Below are 22,850 nucleotides of genomic sequence, written 5' to 3'. Positions count from 1 at the left end.
GTTCTTTTTGGTGGAGGAACATTCTAAAGCTAATAGATAAATTCAAAGGGCATCAGTGACATTTAAAAATGGTTAGACATGTTCATTTTGGAGTGACTTGTGGGATGGCCAGATGAGATACCTCATACCTGCACGTCTTTCCAGAGCTATATTCTTGTGCAAAAAATAAATCCCTAACTTTTGAGGAAGTGAAATTGATGATCTTTGACCAGCTGTTCCACCTGCCTTTATCAGCACGATACTGAACTGTCCAGCTATATAATCTGAAAAAGATGTGCCAACCCGTGGCCCTGCACTTTGATTGCTTCGCTTGGGACACAGATGGTGTGCAGTGGTCACTGCCACTGCGAGTTAAGCAGTAGGGGCATTTGAGCCATCCAATTAACTAGCAACGGCTAGGATCAAACTTCCATATTTCCTCCTTTTCTCTTCTCCTTCCTGTGTCAAGCACCCAAGTTGTAAACCATACAGAACACAGAACTTTATACTGAACATGTCTTTTGACGTGAGTCACTAGTTTATTCAACTGTAATTAAAATCTTACAGATGTCTTCTTCTAAACTGAGATGTCCTTAACACAAAAGCTTATACAAAAGCTGTCAGCCACAAAAGCTTAACACAAGAACATATACCTTCAGAGTTTATCATATGCAAAAGCTTGTACCACCCAGTTTATCATGTCTTCAGTACATTTCCTGCAAACAAAAAAAAAGAAAAGATATATGTAAAATTCACCTAGACTTACATTTAAGAGCTCAGCTAAAAATACCAGCCATCCATTCGGCCATCCCTCCGAAGGAGTGAGGATTACTGACATCTTGAATAACACTTGAACTCTGAAAAGAGAGAGAAATAGAAAGGAACATAGCATTGTAAAATTTTAGAATCTTTTTTATGTAAAAGGAGAAGTGTCAGTATACCATAAGAAGTTGGTTAAAACTACTAAGTAATTCATATTCTTGATATCCTTCTAAAGTAGACTGCCTATTTCTCTCATATGCTTGAGAGTCTGGTGCAAGACTTCCACTTTCTTCATGCTGTACAGGTTTGCTTGTTTTCTTCTTCTTTGCATTATTCTTCTTTTCAAATTTGTCAATCCAAGTTTTCTTTCGTTTCGATCCATTCTTTTGCCTTTCTTTTTTCTTCAGACCAGCCACATGTGCAAATTGTTCAGGTAAGCTGATTTGAACACTAGACTTTTCAGCAAATTGTTCCAGCCTGCCTCCATTTTACGGTTCTAGCTTGAAGATGGATGTTGATTTCACTTCTAAAATAACCAAAGATGAATGAAAGCCCTTTATTATTCAAGTGATATATTTTGAAGAGCTCTGGCTGTACAATTCTAAAATTTCTGACAAGCCAAAACACACTCTAACTTCATCCTTGATCTGCTGCCAGAAACAGAGATCAAGGTCCCCTGTATGTACCTACCAAGTGCCCTTACGAATTCGACATATACATCTATATTTACATTTCATGGCCAAATGCATATACGTGAGGCCAAGATTACGGTGTTTATGCACACAGTGCAAGCCCTCGATCAGCGGCCGGAAGAGAGGACGGGGAAGTAACCCTCACTGCTGTTGGGCGCCGTGTCCTGCGTGGCCATCGCCGTCGACGACGCGCCATTGCCGGTCGTCCTGTTTGTCGTCACAGACAACTCGATGTCGCCGAGGTCGAAGTGCGCTCCCCCCTCCGGCGGCCACACGAACTGCGGCTTGAACGGCGGCACCTCCGGTGGCGGCGAGGCCTTGTTCAGCACCTGCAGCACCTCCGGCATGGTCGGCCGGTCCCCGGGGTTCGGGCTGCTGCACGCCAGCGCCAGCTGCAGCAGCCGCCCGGCCTCGTCGTGGTCGAACCCGGCGGTGCCGAGGCCTTGGTCCACCGCCCCCAGCAGCGCGCCGCGCCCGTGCATCTGCCACACCCAGTCCGTCAGCAGCGGGCACCTCAGGTCCTGGGTGCGCAGCGCGTACTGCCCCGTCACCACCTCCAGCACCAGCGCGCCGAAGGCGAACACGTCCGTCTGCCGGGAGGCCTTGTGGCCGACGGAGTACTCGGGCGCGATGAAGCCGCGCGTGCCGGCGACGTTGAGGTCGGTGAAGGAGTTGCGGTCGTGCTCGAGGACGCGCGCCAGGCCGAAGTCGCCGAGGCGGGCGCGGAAGGAGGCGTCGAGGAGGACATTGCTGGCCTTGATGTCGCGGTGGAGCACCATGTGGGTGTGCTCGTGGTGGACGTAGTGGAGCCCCGCCGCGACGTCGCGGACGATGGCGTAGCGGCTCTCCCAGCTCAGCGCGGGCCGCTGCTCGTGCACGCCCCGCCGGAACAGGTGCTGGTCCAGGCTGCCGTTGGGCATGTACTCGTACACCAGCAGCAACTGACCTTTCTTGTAGCACCAACCTGACAGTCGCAATGCAAGAAACGCGTTCAGAACAAACAGTGCATCAATCACAAATTCAGAATCAGCACAGCATCACTCCATGCTATAACTGTAGCAACTTGCAAGGATCCATGACTAGTACACAGATGCCGATTTTAAAATACATTTTGAAATCATAGAATTGAAAATTCACTAACAGGATGGTTGAACGGATCAGAGTGCTACAGTAGGTTGTTGGCCCGTACACGATTTCATAAACGCGTTAGAATTTGAGTAGAATACATCGTCCTCTAGATATTTGTCCATCACTATTTTACACTATTGACTCATCAATGCATATAATAATTCAGAGTGGAAGTTGATTGCTCAGCTACAACAAACTGGTCAACTCTGATCGGCTAACGAACAACTAACAATGGACAGCTAAATCTCAATCAAACTTTAAAACCGAATCTGGTAAATATCATCATTCTGATTTGAGATGAAATTAGGAATTTTTTCACGTACCAATGAGAGGGACGATGTTCTTGTGTCGCAGCCGGTTGATGATCTGGACCTCGGCGAGGAAGTCACTGACGCCCCTGCTGTCGCCCCGGATGAACCTCTTCACGGCGACCTCCATCGTCGCCTCCGGCCGGCCGTCGTCGGCGGGGACCACCCCCTTGTACACCATGCCGTACCCGCCTTTCCCCAGCTGCAGCCGCTCGTCGAAGTTCCTGGTGGCCTTCCTGAGCTTGTCGTACTCGAACACCCTGGGCATCCCGGGGAGGTTGTTCAGCTCGTGCCCCAGACGCTCCTGCCGCCTCTCCATGGACCGCCTCGCCCGCAGCCTCTTGGTCAGGAAGAAGGCGGCGACGGCGACGGCGGCGAGGCTGACGGGCACGACGACGGCGACGACGATCAGCCACGTGTTGCTCTTCTTGTCGGGGATGACCTCGATCGACAGGCTCCAGTCGAGGATGCAGTTGAGCTCATAGCTGGTGCCGGTGGATGCCGAGAAGCCGAGGTACGCCGTCTCCGGGACGTGCTCGCTGAGGTCCAGCGGCGACTCGAGGACAGGGGACGACGGCTTCGGCCTGCCCCTGACGTTGAAGAACACCGAGATGTGCCGCGCCACGCCGTCGTACTGGATCCAGACCGTGTAGTTGGTGGCGGTGGTCACGTTCGTGGCGATCCTGAGGTCGTCGAGGCTCGCCGTCTTGCTGGACACGACGGAGCCGACGTCGAGGCCGACGTGGTTGTCGTCGGGGTCGTGGACCTGCTTGAACGTGTCGAGCTCGACGGCCACGAACCGGTTCGCGGCCGGGCCGGCTTTCTGGAGCGTCGCGTTGGTGAGGCCGAGGTAGCCGCCGTGGCTGCCGGGGGGCGGGTCGTCGCGGGAGGGCGCGATCACGAAGGTGAGCCCCTCGCCGGGGCGCTGGCCGGTGAACTGGAACACGTTGATGGAGAAGGTGGTGTTGAACGACACGACCTGGACGCGCGGGGCCGTGCCGTTGGCGTTGCCGGTGCCACCACGCGGCTGCGGAGGCACCGCGGCGGCGGCGGGCTGGCCGCCTTTGTCGCCGTCGACGCGGCGCCACAGCGTGAAGGGCCGGCGGCGGAGGACGGAGCCGGACTTGTTGACCAACAGATCCTCGCGACCGGCGTTGGCGGTGTCCGGGGTGACCTGGAGCGCGCCCTGGGAGATGTGGGCCTCCCTGCTGTATACCAGCTCCGCCAACTCCCGCGAGTTGCCCGCATCGAACGAGGTGTAGTTGTAGCTCGCCACCTCCAGCGCCGGCAGCGGCTGCAGCTGCGCCTCCGCGCCGCAGACGGCGAAGATCAACAGCAAGAAGACAAGGCAACCCAACAGAGGTGACAGAGGAGAGCGACCACGCCCGTCGCCGCCGCATGCAGGCACCATGTCGCGCACGCGCCGGACGGGACACGGCCACACGGGCGGCGGATGCCGGAGACAAAGTGCCGGGGAGAAAAGGACCCGAACCAAAAGGCGAGCGCCTGAAGGGGGAATGCACCGTGGTGGCAACGGTCCCTATTTGTACCGGGGGCGGGCGTGGGCGGACAAGTCCGCGCGACGGCGCTGGTGCCTGGAGAGGGTTGGTGGCGCGCGACGGGAACTTGCCCGGCGGATTCCTCTCGTCCCGGTCTCGGCGTGACACGGGACGTGCCGGTGACAACTGACAAGGGGCCTTGCGAGGAGGGAGACCGAGTTGACGACGCTGACGTGCAGCTACCAGAACGCGCACGGCTTCCGGGGCATTTCTGCTCGTACGGGTGGGGCCCGAACTATTCGGCCAGGGATTGGCCGGCCGGAACGGTCAGCGCGAAATCCGGCAGGGGTCGCCGTCGAGGCGCGCTCGTGGCAGCGTGACACCACCAGTGGCTTCAGCTGTGGGGCATCCTCGATGACTTTGAACAATCCCGCGGGAAGTCGCCTTTGTTTAAAAAGGGAACGTGACACATCAGCCGACCGGCCGCGTACATGTACATCTATATCGGTGCAAAAACATGCTTGAAAAAAAGGCTTATCCCTAATTCCTTATCCATTAGTGGTAGCCTCCCATCTTCCAAATTCCAAAAAAAAAAACACTCAAGTTGGGGACTGTTCTTGCATGATGAACAATTCCATTAGCGCGTCGGAGATTTTATTTCAATTTTCCAATTCAAAGTCAGAACTTGCAGCTAAATGTCCGATTGCTTAGCTGCAACTGTATTGTTCCATCACCAGGAACGTTTCCATAGGTCTTTCCTTTTGTTTTTTTTTTCTTTTTCCATACGCTGCTTCCATGTTCCATGCTTGGTGATATGACATTGACTTTTGAGTTAACTGATAGGAACTTGCGTGTGCAGGTGACGGGTAAGTTATCTGTTATCCTATCGTTAAACACATCACCATCGCCATTATTTTCACACCCACGCTTGAGTACATACACATACAAAAAGAAAGAGTTTCCATTAGGCTGAAAATGGATTATCCATCCAATCACGCATCGATATGATCACATTATCGTGCGCGATTATTCTTCAGAGATCGGTGCTTCGATCTTGACGATTATTTTCTGTGTTCGTAGCTTAGACCATACCTGGCTAAAATCTCTGGCCTGACCGCTTGACGATTATCAACTGTAAACACACAGCTATTGAGCTATATACTCAAGCACCTGCCTGGGACTTTCTCGCTTGATTTCTTCTGGAATTGTGACGATTCCATTTGCTTACCCTTTAACCGGTTCCTAAAATCCGCTATGCATTGCATCTTCCTCTGAAATAATGTGAAATGTACTTATCAGAATAGTCGTTGTCTTCTCAACAGCAGCTCACCTGTTCACATACGAAATGGTCAGGATGCAATGCATCAATGCAAGATTGTCAAACTGAAATGGGGGCATCATGTCATTTTCTGTTTAAAAAAAAAACTTTCATCCATTGTGGACGACGGCAAGGCAAAGCTTGGACAGTCAAGCAGACCAATTTGCCTGTCATTGGAGTGATAGAAGGCAGCTCCAAACAACACCCTAATCCTCACCAGATCACCGAGCACATGGTCAATGGTCTGCGTCTCCATCTCAAGGTGGGGGAAAAGTGAGGTCGTCGACATCTCCGTATTAGGGTGACAGTTTGATAATACGTTGTTAACCATAATTTAGACCGGCTAAACGCGTCCCGGGATGACTATAAAGCAGCAGGTGGACGGCAATTGGAGAGCGTCAATCTATATGCATATGAGCTGCAGAACCGGGGCTCCAATGCAAGTACCATATAATTTGACAGTTGCAACCCCTTTGCAACCATCATCAGAAGCAACTACCCCCTTCCCCCCCCCCCCCCCCCCCCCCCCCCCCCCCTCAATCCCTTAAGAAATTATGCGTCGCACACCTCAGCTCGTTCTGGTTGTTTGGGAGTCATAATCTAATCCATAAGAAGGAAAAGCGACTCTGTAGCTCTTGTTCTTGGGCACTACTAGTGAGGTAAAGATTCCCACGTTTTGCAAGTGCAAATTGTGTGAAGAACACGCGACTGACGAGCATGTTGTTGAATCAGCAGGCCAGTACAAGGAAGCACGGCAGATGTTAAAAAAATTAGCAACTGAAAGTGACATCTTTTGCTTTTTCTGGATAGACAGGAAGTTTCATGGGGAATGAAACGAGCAAGAGAGACACACCACGAGTGTATGCAGCCAACCTAGGTCTGGTTTGGTTCGGTTGCTTATTTTTAAGCACCCATCACATCGAATATTTAGATACTAATTAGGAGTATTAAACGTAGACTATTTACAAAATTCATTACATAAGCGAAGGCTAAACGGCGAGACGAATCTATTAAGCCTAATTAGTCTATGATTTGACAATGTGTTGCTACAGTAAACATTTGCTAATGATGGATTAATTAGGCTTAATAAGTTCGTCTCGTCGTTTAGCCTCCACTTATGTAATAGGTTTTGTAAATAACTTACGTTTAATACTCCTAATTAGTATCTAAATATTTGATGTGACACTTGCTAAAAATAAGCAAAGAGAATAGTCTGTTTGCTGACGCAAGCAGAGAGATTAGCGCATCGCATTTACAGCAATTCTGTGCAAGAGTATTTGGGGCGGGATGGGTTGGCAATCGATCGGATGAAGGCTCCGGGCCGGCGGCCGGGGGAAGCGCGGATCGGAAGCGTCGTTCCTGCTGGGGGTTGGTTGGGAGCTGGGACTCGGGCGTTGGGCGGTGCTGATGAGTGATGCTGACTGCTGTGAGGTGGGCGGGCGAGCGAATCGTTCCGGGAATCGGGATGGGCTGACGGGAGCACGGGACGTTCTGAATGGGCCCTGGGAGGTCGTCATATGTTTTGACTTTGGAGCGGGCCGTGAGGTCGTCATATGCGGGCTTGAAGTTTCTGTTTGTGGATCCAATTGGGCCTTCACTTCGGTAAGCATCAAAAGTCGTGCACTAAGATGCTTGTCCCGGCGCCGCCGCTGCAGAGGTTTAAAGAAGAAACCGGCCGGGTTTTGTGCTGGATCTGGCTATTGGACTGGACTGAGAGGCACACTGACCGACGGACGACAACGACGACGAACTAGCAGCTATGCGGCTATGCTTTCGTGGGCTTGAATCCTTTCATTTCAGCCCGCCCCATTCATTCAGGTCAGTGGCTCCTTCCGCTACGCTACAACAAAAAAGGTCGGGCCAAATGCGGAGGATCAGCCTTCTTAGGTCTGGACTTTGGACCACCTCATGCGTTCATTGATTTTCTTTTCCATCAGGGTCAGATGGACCCAAGGAACTGGTGCTGCGTTGTTGCTTCCGTTTCAAGAATCTCTACTAGTATCTCCCAGAAAACGAAATGCTCCAGCGCCAGACACAGCCTAAACAATGAAGTGTGCCTCTTAAAAACATATAAACAGAAGATGCCCGAAACTGCACAGCGATTCTCCTCCCACCGCACCGGCGCCTCGCGTCACATGGCGACAGCATCATCCTCCTCCCACTCACCCTGCAGCCGCGGGCGCCCAGCCAAACCAGCCTCCCACCGCAACTGCCGCGGCGGCAGGGTGGCCTGGCCTGATTGGATCGTGCTCGTGCCGCACCGAGCAGGAGGCCCGAGGCCGGCGGAAGCGGACGACCACGCTGTCGTCGCGCACGGGCAACATGTGACGGGCACCCATCAGGCCAGGCGGCCAGGCCACCCCCGTCAGGGCACCTCCTCCTCATCCCATGATCCCCGTCCGCCGTCCGCGCCCGGCGCCCCCGCGCACGAGCACGAGACGTCTCCTCCCCCATCATCCCCACGCCCGTCCTGGGTGGATGTGGACGGATGCGCGCGCGCCGCACGCGTCGTCGCGCGGCGCGCCCGGCCGCCCGGGGCCACCGGGGGCAGCAGCTCCTTACCGGTTCCCCGCGCTCGCACGCAGGCGTGGCGCTGGACCAGTGGCCACTGATCGTGACGAGGAGTCGAGGACCATCGCTGGCTTGGCTGGTGGCGACGCGCACGGACCCGGCTGCGCGCCTCGGCCGTCTCGTCCGGCTGTCTGCCGCCGGATGGCGAGAGGTCTGAGGTCCATTGTCCAACACGTCCGTCTCGACAAGCTAGTGCCGTTCCGGTGAGGACTGCCGTCCGTACGTACGTGTCTCACCGGCTGTCGATCGGTCGCGCCGGTCACGATGCTGGATTAGTTGCCAATCATCCCCGGACGTAGATCGAATACGTGTCGAGGACGCGGCGGTGCCCTATCCGGAACAGGAAACTGATCTTTGACTCGTGGAGTCGCCTCTCACCCTCTATGATCTATCCAGCCCGGCGACTGGACTGCAACACGGAGAGATGCGACGATGTGCTCATCGGCTCGTCCACTCGACGACCCGCGGTGGGGCCACGCCGACGCACGCGGCGTTGCCTTGCCTGCCGTTACGGGCGGGTCTTGCCGTGCGCTCGGTCGCTCGCTTTGGTTGCACACCACTTTTGCTTCCAAAAGCAAACACGTTACATAACCTCCCTCGTGATGTCCTCCTCGCCGTGTTCTGGCCCTGCGTGCTGCCCGCCCGCACGCAACGTCGTCGTGGCTGGCGTGGTCCATCGTCTTGTTAGGCGCGCCGGGACGGATCGGCACCCTCGTCGTCCCCAGCCGTGAGCACTGACCGACCCGTCGCCGTTGGTCCGTTGCACGGGAACGGCTAAGGGTGGTAGCAACGGGACGGGACGAGTTGAGCCTGCGGCCGCTTTGCTGCACCAGAAAAGGGCGAGCTCACGTGCCCGTGCCGCGCCGCCACAAGAACGCGCGCGACGCGAAGGCACGGCACGGGGGCTGTGACGGCGTGCCATGGCCACGGCCCACGGCGACCCCATCGATCACTGTATCGCGCGCGGCAAGGTGGGGGAGCGAAGAGGGTTCGGTGGCACCGCACCCAGCACATCATTCGTGAACGTGGCCAGCGCGCGTCCAATCCGGCAGCCATGTGGAAAGGCAGATGCGAGGGAAAGCTACCGGCCGTGCGATCCAGGCCGCGCGTGCATGCACCTCGCGAGTCGCGAGTGCGGCCTGCCGGGCAGCTGGTGCCGCGGGGGGCCGGGGAAAGAAAGGCATTGGCTCCGGGCTGCGCGCATCACCACGCATGGTGGCTGGGTGCGGGGGTAGATGTCATGGAGCCCTCGACCTCGAGCGGGCATGTCACGCCCCCGCCACTCGCCAGAATCTCCACCGCCGTGTCCCGGGGGCGATCCACACACCGCACGGCGACGCCCGAAAAGGCGCCAAGCAAGGCATCGCATTCTCGTCACGCGGACCCGGCGGGACGACAACGCACCATGCCAACGCTTGGAGCTGGATCGGTTTTTTTCCCGTGACAAGACACCAGAAAGTTGGTTGCGACACTGTTCTCGTAGTGCTTCGACAGAGCGGTCGTCTCTGCCAGCACGTACGAGCCACATGAACCAAAGCATATATCGCTGATATAAAGTTCCCCTACAAGAATATGAATTTCCAACTTTGAACACAGCAGCGTTAAGAATAGTGATGGAAACCAGGGAATTTGGGTGAGAATACAGGAACGGGTGCAAGTCAGAACGAACATTGGATGAACAAAATAACCATAGCAATCAGCCGGCATATAAAAAGAAAAAACAGCGAAAATACACCATAGAAAGGTGCAAGAAAGATTATTCAAAACAGAATCTTATGGGGTTATGGTGGGTGTCAAATAAAACAGTGGATTCAGGTACACTTTAAATCTGCCTATTTTTCTATTTAGCTACAAAGGCACTATGAACGATACAGATATGCAAAGCCTCTTTTCATTTACCCCTGCTACTATCTAAAGACAAGATAGGACGCGTCCATGCTAGAGTACAGTATTTAATACACAAAAAATAAAAAATGTGAAAAGGTGAGCAAGATAATTAAACACCATCTTTTGATACATGAACCAACAGATTCACACGCTTAAACCAGCAAAAACGAAATCGAGGTTACTTACTCGTCGTCCCGGAACTGTGATTCCATCCATCGATCTTGTGGATTTGTGGGGGAGCGCAGTTGCTATGTCCCTTTTCCCGCAAAGAGCATGTGGCAACTTTGCTCGAGTTCCACCATTTCGACAGGGTTTTGCCAATTTAACTTTAACTTCGCTAGAGCCCATCTAACATCTCCAGCTCCTCACCTATTGACACTTCTTTTACCCCGGGAAGGAGTTTTCCTTCATCAGTAGTACTTTTTTCACTCATCCATGGATAGAGGAGTTCCAAGGAAACTTAACTTGTTCCATTCGCTCTGCTTGTTAACTTAACAATACCAAATACATAGCTCAGGTGTCCTCAATGTTTATTGTGTACCATAATCCAGCCTCTCCCACTTGAAGGATCTGCCAGAATTAATCCGCAGCAAAGCTCGCATAAATACACATACACAAACGCAGACTGCTGCTATGGCGAGCATTGAATGGATATATGGCCGAGCAAGCAATCCTCGTGACCGCAAAGGCTTCCTTAGCACACCAGACTCCAAAATGGCGCACTGGGAGCAAGATTGTATTTGCAATGCTCGAACCCCACCAACATTTCCTGACTGATCCATACCAACTTCATCTTTATCGACCATTATGGTAACCTGACTGTTCTTCCTGTCCACCAGCTTTTGCGCTACAAGCTCATTATAAGAATTATGGTTCCTCAACTTGGCATATGTTTCAGGAGATTGACCATCATCATCTAGAACTGACTGCCAGCAGTTTAAGCCAATCTGCAGTGATGTATGCAAAATCATAAGAAATATTGATGTAAAATAACTTGAAGATAAACACAAACTGAACTTTATGAACATACCTGTTGAGGATCATCTGTCAAGACATCAACAATGTCTTCTGCATTCTCAATAGATGCAGCAAGATGTAACGGAGTTAAACCACCAGGGCCAGGAAAGTTTGGTACAAAAGGGTACACTTTGGAATTATCTGGGCAAATAACAACAAACTTTACGAGCAAATGTACCATGCGGCTACTCTTTCTTTTCACTGCTCTGTTCAGAAGATGAACCTCTGCTAGCATCTCCATAGTTTCCTGCGATAGTTCATCACTAACCAAGCTTCTCTTGGCGAGGATATCCAGAAGTGTTTTAGTAAGAGAGCACCAGTCACGCTCACTAGAGAACAACAGAAGGTATTTGAACCGAGGAGTCGAGAACTGAATCAAATCCAAATCGGAAACATCGGATCTGGTGGAAGATGTACAAGCAGCAGTCCTCTGAAAGAGCCAGCCAAGTTCGTTAAGAAAGTGCAGAATTTGATCCCTTGGCTTTGACTGCCTAGGATCCTGAACCTGATCGTCTGAAGAGACATCAAGAAACTGTGAATCCTCAAGCTCAGCTTCAAGTTTTCTCAATTCCTGACAAACACTTGAACTTGCAACAATAACAGGGAAACTGTTACCCCTGAACCTGTTCTCTACCTGTAAACATCAAACACAACAGTTTCAATCATCTTTACCAATGTGAACAACAAATTTCCATATATCAGAAACAACAAGGACTTCGAACTACAAACCTCAATAAAGCAGCGCCCAAGAATAAGATCAGGTTCTCCTGGCAAGTCAAAGGTCTCAACACCTGAATCATCGTATATGGTACCTGGATATGCTGAGCACAGCACTTCTTTGGATATGTACTTTCCTGTGCTGGTACAGTGGATCCTGCATTGATGCAAGGTTAAGAACAAGTCACTCAAATTGCAGATATTATTGTTGATAAAACATTATTTACAACTGAAACCTACTGGGTGCCAGGAATAGTCAAATTACGGCCCTTCAGAACGAGGGAGGTCTTTTGCCCACCAATGACAGCAATTGGTGACACAAAGGTCAACTCAGGGGTATTCCATGTTCTCCACGATTTCGATAAACGGGTCATTCCTGAAATAAATTAGCAAACTTGGCATCAACTAAAATGAGGTGAAAAGAACTCATAAGCAAAAGACCAAAGTAAGCTCTCAGATGAGCTGGGATAGACAAAAACAAAATGTGGCACTATTGATGGTAGTCGTGTGCGTACCCTCATTATATGATACCAACTTGGAATCAGTTCGAACTAAAAACCTTCCTTTGCTCCAGAAATCCAAATCAGAATTTTGAACTAGCGTGTTTACTCTCTGGAGAAGATTTTCTTCAAGCTGTAGTTACATTACAGAGGTTCCGCATTAGATATATTAGTTGTAGAATTCCAATTTTGTTGTCTAATTGAGTGACACTTACTTCATCCCATGCAATAGCTGGCATTGATAGGTACATGGATAGTACAAGGCAACCAGGGCGGATGTATCCCTCCATCTCAGTAGGGCTGTGTTTGAGCCAATTTACAATCTGATGATCAAGACAAGAAAGGAGAATTATTTCAACTACAGTCTGTAGTAAACAGGATAAAACAGGGCTTCAAGTGTTTTGTTAAAATAATCTAATGAGTTGTACCATACCTCGTCACGAATGTTCCCAGGTATTGTGCCAGGCTCCTTGCCAAACAGCTTGAATATAATCCTACCAGTCCGATCCTATAAAATGGTAAATCAAGAGAATAGAATTTAGTCCATGGCTAAAATGATACAACATCTTGGAAAAGTGGGGAACAACTGGAATTGCAAGCTTCTAAGATGATCTACCTGTCCATCTGAGTTTGAGGTAGAAGGTGAATGATCCGAACAAGATGTTGAGGCATAACACGACTGGTACCCAGGATTTGGTGGTGATCCATTCTCGATTGGTCGATCTGAATCCTTGAAGAGCTCAAGTGGTGGTGCAACCCATGCCCGACTTGTGCTAACCTCAACCATTGCAGCATCTTCCCCATAATCATGAGGATGCCTATCCTCTTCATCTACTGAATGTATGGGGAAGAATTTGTGAGTTATAGGTGGAGAGGACGAAGGAGATCTCTCATCCAGAGGATTACTACTCTCTGATGATAGGTACTTGTTTGCAGAGTCCATCTTCGGAGGGATGTCCTCCTCGATGCTTCCAAACAGCTGCAGTGACAAGTATGGCTGAGTCCCTTGGTCTGCATCCTTGTATGCATGAGGTTGACTTTCGTGAGTGCTATTGCTTCTCATGAAATCAGCAGCAGGAAAAGCTCGGATTGATTTATCATGTGAATTTACAACAGTTGCTGCCTCTGTTGAATGACTCTTGCTCTTGTTATTACCACTGCTGTCACTGCTCCCTTGGGACTGAGATGTGTTTGTCTCAGGGGTTGAAGTCGCAAGGCCAGTTGATAAAACTGCTAGCAAGTCCATGGTAGATGGCACAGTTTGTTTGTCAATTCCATTAGCCGTCTTTTGCACAGAATCCTCTTGCTGATCTTGTGAAGCATTCAAATCAACAACTTCTAGCGGAGGAGACTTTGGCGCAGAGGTTGTGTTGTTCAATGAATTTATTTTGCTTATAATTTCAACCAGATTCTGTTTATCTGGAATCTGAGGGATGCTAGGCGCTTTACCAACGTTGGAACCTGTCATTAGGACAATAAAATTCAGTACTGGTTATATCACAAAGTTGTGAGAGAGTATATTGAGTGCACAGTGAGTGCTGCTAGTACCTTGCAAGCGCGCAATAACAGTAATCAGATTGACAATATCTTGTGTCCTATTTGCTGCATTCTCTTGGTTTCCAGGTAGCAGCAACTGCGAAGCAACATCTGTTGGCTGAGTTTTTCTTCTTCGGCGGTTGTGTCCAGCGAGCCTACGTCTGCAGCTCCTCTTACCCTCATCAAACTCCGCGAGTGGGTGAAATCTAAACGATTGACCATAAGAACCAACTTATTAGTAACTAAATGCTCTCATAGCCCACACCAACACCGGCAGCACCATGACAGAGAACCATCTCTCCAGCCCAATACGCACGGGGTGTGAAGAAGCAGCGATCAAATCGTAAAAAAGAGAGTCCTACTAGTAGCACCACAACAACAAAAGTTGCCATGAAAGTTTTGGGAGGAGGCGGTTTCTATCATTACCTACTACACTGCTGGCAGAAGCGCTGCATCTGACTGGCGACGAGCGCCTTGGTGGTCTTGCTGTGAGTCTCGCAGACCTTGTGCCTCCTGTGGTAATCCTTGGCGCTGGTCAGATCCGCCCGGCAGTCATCCACTTGGCACATCGGGTAGCTCGCGCCTCCGTTCGCAGCCCCAGCGCCTCCTGATCCCCCGGCGCTCCCCGGCGATCCAGACCGGACCCGCTTGCTCGGCCTAACAACCGGCTCCTGCCCCGCCGCAGCCGAAGCAGGTGGGGAGGGTGAGGACGCCACGGGAGCCGATGGGCTGGTATCCATCGGGGTCGCCGCGTCCTCCCGCAGGCCGAGCTGGAGGTTCAGCGCGCCGCTACCCCCAGCGCGCCGATGCGCCTCAGCCACCTTCGCGGCCGCGGACGCCGCCGGCTGCTGCTGCTGGTGCTGGTGCTGGCCCTGTGCGCCGCCGCCGAGTCGGAGCGCGTCGGAGGACGGCCTCGCGGTTAGCGTGCGGCTGTCCCAGTCCCACATCTTGGGGTTCCAGTTCCCCTCCCCAGCCGCAGCCGCCGCCGCCGCCGCCTTGGCCGGCGCCACGGCGGCTGGCCACGGGTGGCCACGCTTCTTCGCCGCGGCGGCATGGGGAGGCAGTTGCTGGATCTGGTGCACGAACAGCGGGGGGGCCACCTGCGGCCCCACCTCCCGCTGCATCGCTCCTCAACGCCGCCGCCGCCGCAACCACCGATCCACCTCCGGGCGCGCGGATCTGCACAGCGAGGTCAAACCAATCAGCAACCGCGGCGGGGAGGCACCAGCGGCGGAGCCGAGGCGAGCGGCGGCGGAGGAAGAAGATTCCAGCTACCTGCTCTCGGCTCGTCAAGTCTACGGGGGACCAAGTCGCCCGCGTCACGTCACCCCCACCTCGCCGCCCTCCCCAAACCCCCAGAAATAGCACCAGAAATATCCCTCCCCCCGGGGAAGCGATGCCGCTGGGATGCGCTGCGAGGGGGAGAGAGGGAGAGAGCGAACCCAGTACAGGTGGTGGAATCGGCGGTGGAAAGAGCGCGGCGCGCGAGCGCGGAGGTTGGGGATGAGGAGGAATGGGCCGATGGCGTGATGCGGCGCTGGCTGGAAGGGGGGAGGCGTGAAAGGGAGGAGAGAGAAAGGGGAATCGAGCGGAGGGGGAGGGGAGGGAGAGGGAGGACGGCTCGGGCTTGGGCTTGGTTGGCCTGCGCGGGTGGCGTCCTGGCGCGGCAAACAGGCAGGGGAAGGCCGGGCGGCGGGTGGTGGCGTGCGCGTGGATCGGTGGCAGGTGCGCGTAATTAGCGAGTGTAAGCGAGGGCTCGAGTTGGAGGGAGGGTCGAGGGAGGGTGGTGGGTGGTGGTGCCGTCCCACGCCGCGCGCCCGCGGGGGACGGCCCGGCCGTACGACGGGGCGGGGTGGGGCAGCGAGACGAGAGCGATCGCGGGCAGGCACGGGTACCGGTGGTACGAGCCCACCACCACCACTCGTGCTCGTACCGCGGCCGGCGCGGCGTGCGTCTCCCCTGGGCTGCTGGCTGCCTGTGCCTGGCCCCGCCTCCCGGCGATCTGAACCCCGTGGTGTGGTGATGTGTGCGGCTGCTTTTTACGGTACGGCCCTGGCGCGCCCGGCCCGTCAAAATGGACTCGGATCCTCTGTCGTCCTCGTACGACGATGCCATCCGCCACATGCATTATTGTACTTGGGACGTACCATATTTACCCCGACAGTACTGCGCTCTTTTTTTACCTCGAGGAAGTGGGGCAAATATTTTGGATAAAAAATAGAGGAAGGAGTGCTCAACAAGAGCGTGGCACCATCTTCTAAAGGAAAAAAAAGTTGCGCCATTTCTTAGTAAAATTCTACTAAGAACTTGTGAATGAAAACAAGAGATGCTCCTTTTCGATGGATTGATTCGTAGAAGGGAGAATTCAGTTGCATACTTGTTGTTCTATTACGATATCTTGATCTTGGCAATAAGCTTTTCCAAACTCGAACGCCCTCCACGTGGTATTCTTTTATAATTTTATGCTAAATAGTATTCATTCAAATAAGATATCTCGATTGTTAAGATGACAGTGTATTGCCAGGGACGTGGAAAAATAAAAAATAAATAGGTTACAAAAGTGATCCTAGACTTGTGTAGAGAGAGCGCTTGCGAACCTCCTAAACTCTCTCGATCACTTATGTTAGTTTCTTATCTAGATCCAACTCAACCGTGAACCTCTGGGGCTACCCACCACCTCCTAAAAGTTTAGATCTTTAACACAATCAACTCGCTATACAGCAAAAAGTGCTTATTGCCACTTCGATTCTACTGTTCGGGCACTTATCGGTTGAATCCACTCAAGATGTCGCCACAGCAACATACGATGACGATGCATTATCACGACGGACACGACCTCTAGCATCCAATGATATGCAACCTTAGCCCCGGTTCCTGGATCGAGTGGTTGAAGAGCGCTCAACCCTCAAACTCAAGCCAAATCGGGAAGCAAGTGTTATCACTCGCCACCCGCGACAGTCGACAGACTCACTGTGCAACCACCGCAGTAGTGCTTACCCATTTTTATCAAAAGCGTAGTCAACACACGCACTGAGTTGATTTTTCACACTGAAATCGCCCCCAACCCCGTCTGAACTGTAGAGGCGCGCCTGCTTATCTGACGAAACGTTGCGGTCGCCTCCCCAAACCGTCGCCAGGGGCAAAACGGGGAACAAATGTGGTGGTGGAGCGAGAGGACGGCGGCGGGGCCCGCGCCCGGCCTCAATTATTTGTCCTCGCGGATTCCTCCCTCCGCCGGGGTGGCTCGCCGGTCGCCGATGGCGCCACCGAGCCCGTCCACGGCTTTTTCTCCCGTCCGCCCCGCCCCACGGGGTCTATGAAGTAATGCTATAGTACTATACTCCCCGCTCGGACGTCTCAGCCCCCCGCGTCGTCCCGTCCTCTTTGCCGCGTCGCCGCCGCGCAGGCGCCACGCGTGTCGCGGGGCCAGTGGCCGTGCGGCTGCCGGAGGGCTGGGCCGGCGGGGCCGTGCGGCGCGGAAACGCGCTCCGCCAACGGCAACGAGAAAGGTAGCCACTGTACTGGACAGCACTCCCCGCTGGAGTAAAAAAAACAAAAAAGCGACTGGTTCGTGCAGTCAAATGGCGAGTTGGCATTCTTTCGGCGAAGCTGAGAGACTGGAGAGGGAGCGAGGATGACAGGATGCGGGTTGAACAAAATGTTAAACAAGTTCAGATCTAGCCAGCCGATATTTGATCCGGGCGGTTGCTTTTCAAGGTGAAACTAATTTACTGCGTTGTCTTGTGGATGGTCGCTGGGTGTTGTTTAATGTTCACGAACCTTTGCTTTTTCTTTAGCTCACCACGTTCTTGGTCTCTTGGATAGCAGCTCGATTCATCTTTTCTTTTCTTTTCTTTGTTACCTTAAATCTACTAATACTGTACCTTTTCCTGTTCGAAATAAAACTTTGTTTCCGTACAAGCTGGTACGCACATTACAAAAGAAAAGAAAAACAAATACTCTGTTAACCCAAATAAAATGGCACGCACATTTTAAAATTCTGAAAAAATAGCTTTGGCGTTTGGCAACGGTGGGACAATTTTATGGCTAACTTTATCATGAGCTAAAGCGTCATAGTGAGGCTCAAAACTTAGAAATTTGAGGAATCTTAAGCTCGAAAGGAATGCATAAATAGATCCAACAGACGTGTAGTTCGCCGGGACGCAAAAAAGAGCACTTCGGCCATACACCATCTGCGGCCATGCATTATGATGCCAAAAACAAGTGATCATGTCTAAAAGTTAGGCATCAATATTGTTGGATTCGGCTTCCCAACCTCACAAATTTTCGGTGCCTTTTATTAGCTACATTTTATATTTCTTCTGCGTCGTCACCCTTTCTTGTGTTCTCTGCCACACATGTACTGTGCGTATACAACAAAGCAACAGTAAAAGTTAAACTGCGAGATGGAAGGGACGATTTACGGTTCACCAACTCTCGATGTAAAACCTAGGACAGGGACCCAACGTACAGGTACGTTTTCGTCATTTGCCCCTATTTCTTTTTTTTTCCTCGGACAGGACAGCCCTCGCTTTGTAAATTGTGGGTGGATCGCATCTTGCAACTGGGAAAATGGCGAGCGCTGTGGAATGTGCTCCGCTGCCGATGGTGACGGATGCGATCGCGACGGGATTAAGAAACTTTCCCAAGTTTTTTTTAGCAACGGTTCTGAGCCTCATCACGAATTCGGCGACCTTGGAAAAGATGGTAAAAATCCATCCTTGAGGCCCTGGATTCCCAATTTCCCATCTCACGTAGATGCAACTTGGTACCGGGCTGATTTGGTAAAGATGGCAACAGTGACCTGACAGCTCCTTACCAAAAATAAGCTCAGCTGAAGGAGCACAGCGAGATTTTTCGCAAGCTAAACGTAGGGAAAGGAAGAAAAAAAAACCCTGATTTTTCCGAGATAAACTGGACTGATAATTCCTTGCATAGCACATAACTTTTTTTAGATAAACATGCTGGAATTCCCACAAAATTTGTATGGAATTCTCGTGTTCTGGAGAGGGCCTAACCTAACATGGCCTTGACGTGTTAAATGACACTTGGCCCCCTACCCACACAGGTCTCCTTTCGACGCCGTGTGCAGGTGCAGGTGCAGCTTTCGTTGTGCGCGTAGCAACATCAACCACCAAGAAAAAACATAGTACAGTGCTAAGGCTACATGGCCATCATCATTGTGAATACAATAAGCAATCATAGAAGTCCTTGGGGGCGACCGGGGATTAGAAAAGTACAGGGCCGGGAAGTGGTCCGTACGTACATTTTCTTTCACGTCAGTTTTCTGTGGGTACACACTGACACACCCCCACGAGAGAGGCCTTATCTGGGCGAGGTGCTTAGTGTGTTACAGTACCGACCATCACATGTGCGGTTAGCCAAAACCGTATGGTCAAAACAGTGGTTAGTAAAGGGGCAGCTGCTAATCTTGCACCGAGTCTCCTTATCAAAATAAAATAAGATAAAATCTTGTACTAAGGCCCCCTCGTAGTTTATTTAGCTCTAGAGGCTGGTGTCAAGCGATTATTGGCTCGTGAGAAAAGCAATTATATGCTCGGTTGGCGCGGACCGTGTTATAGTTTATATTCTTTGGTCCCCTTTGAAATGGGCAACATTACTACTAGTGTCGGGCACCATTTTCCTCTCTTGCTCTCCACAGGTAATCCCCTTTCTCATGTTTTCCCGTTTAATTGTCGAATTAGAGAGCGAGCTTGCTATTTAGAAACAATAACAATATCTTTTTTAAAAGAGAAGAAGAAAAGCACATTTCCCGGTTAATTGACCAGCATATGAAGTTAAAACAACTGTCCAAGATTTGCGAGTAGGTTTTTGCCAGCCTTCGTGTGATTGATAGATAGATAGATAGATAGATGGACTCTTTTCGCCCATGGTGAGTAGTAGGTGCTATTTTCGAGTACGGTTTGCCATGTCTTTTCAAATGTCATCAAGCCGCCAGCCTATCGTACTCGAATGCGACTGTTACTAACCTCTCTCGACTACTTGTTTTTAGTTTAGGCCCGTTTAGTTTTTTAGTCTTACTATGTGTCATCGAATATTTAGATACTAACTATGAGTATTAAATATAGATTAATTACAAAACCAATTGCACAGATGGAGGCTAATCTGCGAGATAAATCTATTAAGCTTAATTAATCCATGATTTGATAATGTGATGCTACAGTAAGTATGTGCTAATGGTGGATTAATTAGGCTTAATAGATTCGTCTCACGAATTAGCCTCCATCTGTGTAATTAATTTTATAATTAGCTCATGTTTAGTCTTCCTAATTAGCCTCCGAATATTCAATACGACATGAACTTTAGTCCGGACTAAATATCCAAATACCCTTCTAGCCTAAGTTAGATTTCTCTAACTTTGATCAAATTTGTAGAAAATATGCTGACATGTGTAGTACCAAATAAATGCATCATGAATCCATGTTTCATGTTGGATTTAATAGAATAATTTGATGCGGACAATGGATAAAGATTTTCCTCATAAAGATGATAAAAGTCGGAGAAGTTTAACTTATACGATAAAACTAAAACATCTTGGTACAATTTAGACCCAAGGGAGTCTTAAAAACCACGTTCTACCCAAAAGGAAGCGAAGCATCAACCTTTGTTGCTAGATCCACATTCCTAACGTGGTCCCGGTGACATCAAACATTACACTCCTCTCTTCGCAAAGCCCTAGCTAGCTGAAACGTGACGCGACACTAATTACTGTCGCAAGATGCAGTTTCTTTTTTAGCGCAGTAGTACGATACAATGGTAACTCTTCGAAACAAGCACCACGGCCTTACAAAAACGGTTAATTCATATCATGTCAACCAAGGATCTCACAGAATTGCTTGCTGCCGATGGTGGCCGCCGTACGGCACCCCGGGCCCAAGCGGCCACCTGCCCCCCACCCCGTTATGTGTTCTCTACTCCTCTATCAACTTTCTTAATCCCTCTCCCCCGTCACGAGCCCTAGCTTATCAGTAGTCAGCTCCTCACGCGCCCTTGTTTATTCACATTTCTTCTACTAGGCGCCCGCGTATTCTAATCCCCGGAGGTTATCCCGTCCCGTCCAATCCCCGATCCAGCATCCGCCTACGCTGACGCGCCCGCCGATCCATTGGCGACGAGGTCTCCATTCTCCCGGCCGGGGCGCAGAGGCCGCCGCGTGGCCGCGACGCGACGCAGCGGCCGGCAAAGCCGTCGAGGCGAGGCGTGCAGCTCGCCGGGCGTCGCTGTCGCCGTCGGCCTCGCCTTTTGCTCGGCGCGCGCGGCCCTTTCTTTCGCCGCCGCTGCCGGCTGTCCCCACGTGAACGTCCACACCCGTGCCCGCTCGTACACTTGACGCGCACGCACGACGTACCGGTACAGGCCGGCACATCATCTTCTCCGTCCGTCCGTCGTCATCCCAGCCCAGAGCCCGGCCGTGCCGTCGTTCTAGGCTTCTAGCCTTCTAGTTGTATAAGGTGGTGTGCACGTACACGCCTGCGTAGGTTCATAGGAGAGGGACGCAACGTGTACGGACGGCGGTGCTCCTGGCTTTGGGGCGGGCCTGATGATGATGGAAATAAAACGAGCACGTCGATTTGGAAACAAAGTTCATGGGTGGTTTAAGATGGAGACGGGTGCGAACGCGCCCACTAAACAGCCTTCGTCCTGAAGACTACGTGAGGGTTTCGACTTTCGTCCAGCAGGACCCCAGCCTGAACCTTTTCCTCCCACTCCACTGCACGTACTACGCCGATCGCCGGCCGTCTCTCTCCTCCCCCCCTGCTCGTACGCCGGCACGTGGTTCCCGTCGACGGGACGGCTAGTTTTTTTTTCGTAGCGTTCGTTTCCTTGTCTTGTCGCGGCGCAACAGGCAGTGTAGTAACAGCAGGCACCGCCACGAGGCATATGCCGTGCGCGTCGCCGTCTCCCTGTTACCCCTGTACACCATCTGGCCTCGCACCGCCCGCCCGCGCCGCGCGCGACGTGACGCCGCGCTGCCCTGCGCGCGCGGACGACGGAACGGCTCCTGCGGCCTGATGCCTGCCTGCCCGCCCGACGCCCCGACCCGAGCAAGTGGGACGGTTCGGTCGCCTTCCGTTCGCTCCAGCCGGGCGGACAGCGGCAGCTGGGCTCGGCGCCCCCCGCGGCGCGGTTCGACCGGCTCGCCGCGACGTGACCTTCCGCGCGCTTCACGTGGAGCGCCCGTCCTCGGCACGGGGCGTTTCGGCTCGGCGTCGGCGCGCGGGCGCCGGGACGTCAGCCCCCGCGGTGGTCGTAACAAACCCCAACCCCAAGCCGTGCCGTGGCCCGCGACCTCGGCGCGGCGGCGATAAGATAAGGATCCTCGCAGGCGATCGGGCCGGCGCCGGCTGGGACGCGTCCCCTGGCCCCCGGCACGCAACCATCCGCGCGACGCCGACGCGAGGTCCATGCGCGCGGCAGCGGATCCGGGCTGGAGCGCTGGCCGCAGGCGCAATCACTGACCCATCCTTTTACCTCTAGAAGTTTTTTTTTCCACGAACTAAAATTTGGACCTTATCATATTGTATATTTAGATTTAGAAGTACTAAATATAAACTAATTACGAAATCAATTGCATAGATGGGACTAATTCGTGAGACGAATCTATTAAGCTTAATTAATTCATGATTAGCACATATTTACTGTAACATCATATTATCAAATCATGAACTAATTAGATTTAATAGATTCGTCTCGCGAATTAGTCTCCATATGTACAATTGATTTTATAATTAGTTCATATTTAATTCTCTTAATTAGTATTACATTCGGTATCACGTGACTCAACTTTAGTCCTACGTCCGGGCTAGGACGCGGCCTTTGTTGAACGCCGACGTGGAGGACGACGCCGTGCGGGTGGTGTGGGGCCTGCCGCCTGCAGGGTGAATTCGATGCCGATGTGCCTGTGTGATTCAAAT

General features: G+C 51.9%; 2 protein-coding genes across 3 annotated transcripts; both read right to left on the bottom strand.

The window, feature by feature from the left end:
* Window positions 1-1,283: 1,283 nt before the first annotated feature.
* LOC117861264 (probable L-type lectin-domain containing receptor kinase S.5) lies at window positions 1,284-4,403 on the bottom strand. Its single transcript, XM_034744794.2, has 2 exons — window positions 2,885-4,403; window positions 1,284-2,397 (listed from the first exon to the last, which is right to left on the bottom strand). The coding sequence occupies exons 1-2, from the start codon at window positions 4,278-4,280 to the stop codon at window positions 1,541-1,543; spliced, it is 2,253 nt and encodes a 750-aa protein (XP_034600685.1). The 5' UTR covers window positions 4,281-4,403; the 3' UTR covers window positions 1,284-1,540.
* A 5,610-nt stretch (window positions 4,404-10,013) lies between these two features.
* LOC117860205 (squamosa promoter-binding-like protein 15) lies at window positions 10,014-15,566 on the bottom strand. Of its 2 annotated transcripts, XM_034743461.2 has the most exons (11): window positions 15,190-15,566; window positions 14,341-15,093; window positions 13,927-14,120; window positions 12,995-13,839; window positions 12,812-12,886; window positions 12,594-12,701; window positions 12,394-12,511; window positions 12,119-12,254; window positions 11,891-12,035; window positions 11,175-11,795; window positions 10,014-11,091 (listed from the first exon to the last, which is right to left on the bottom strand). In XM_034743461.2, exons 2-11 carry the CDS (start codon window positions 15,036-15,038, stop codon window positions 10,675-10,677), a joined length of 3,357 nt encoding a protein of 1,118 aa, XP_034599352.1. In that variant the 5' UTR covers window positions 15,039-15,093; window positions 15,190-15,566; the 3' UTR covers window positions 10,014-10,674. The 2 variants fall into 2 exon arrangements, with proteins under 2 accessions (XP_034599352.1, XP_034599353.1); XM_034743462.2 differs by having other exon boundaries at window positions 14,341-15,566.
* Window positions 15,567-22,850: the final 7,284 nt, after the last annotated feature.

Source organism: Setaria viridis, chromosome 6 (genome assembly GCF_005286985.2).
Source record: "Setaria viridis chromosome 6, Setaria_viridis_v4.0, whole genome shotgun sequence".
NCBI classification, from domain to species: Eukaryota; Viridiplantae; Streptophyta; class Magnoliopsida; order Poales; family Poaceae; genus Setaria; species Setaria viridis.
Note: the sequence above shows the minus strand (reverse complement) of the source record. Positions and strands in the feature narration are given on the sequence as shown.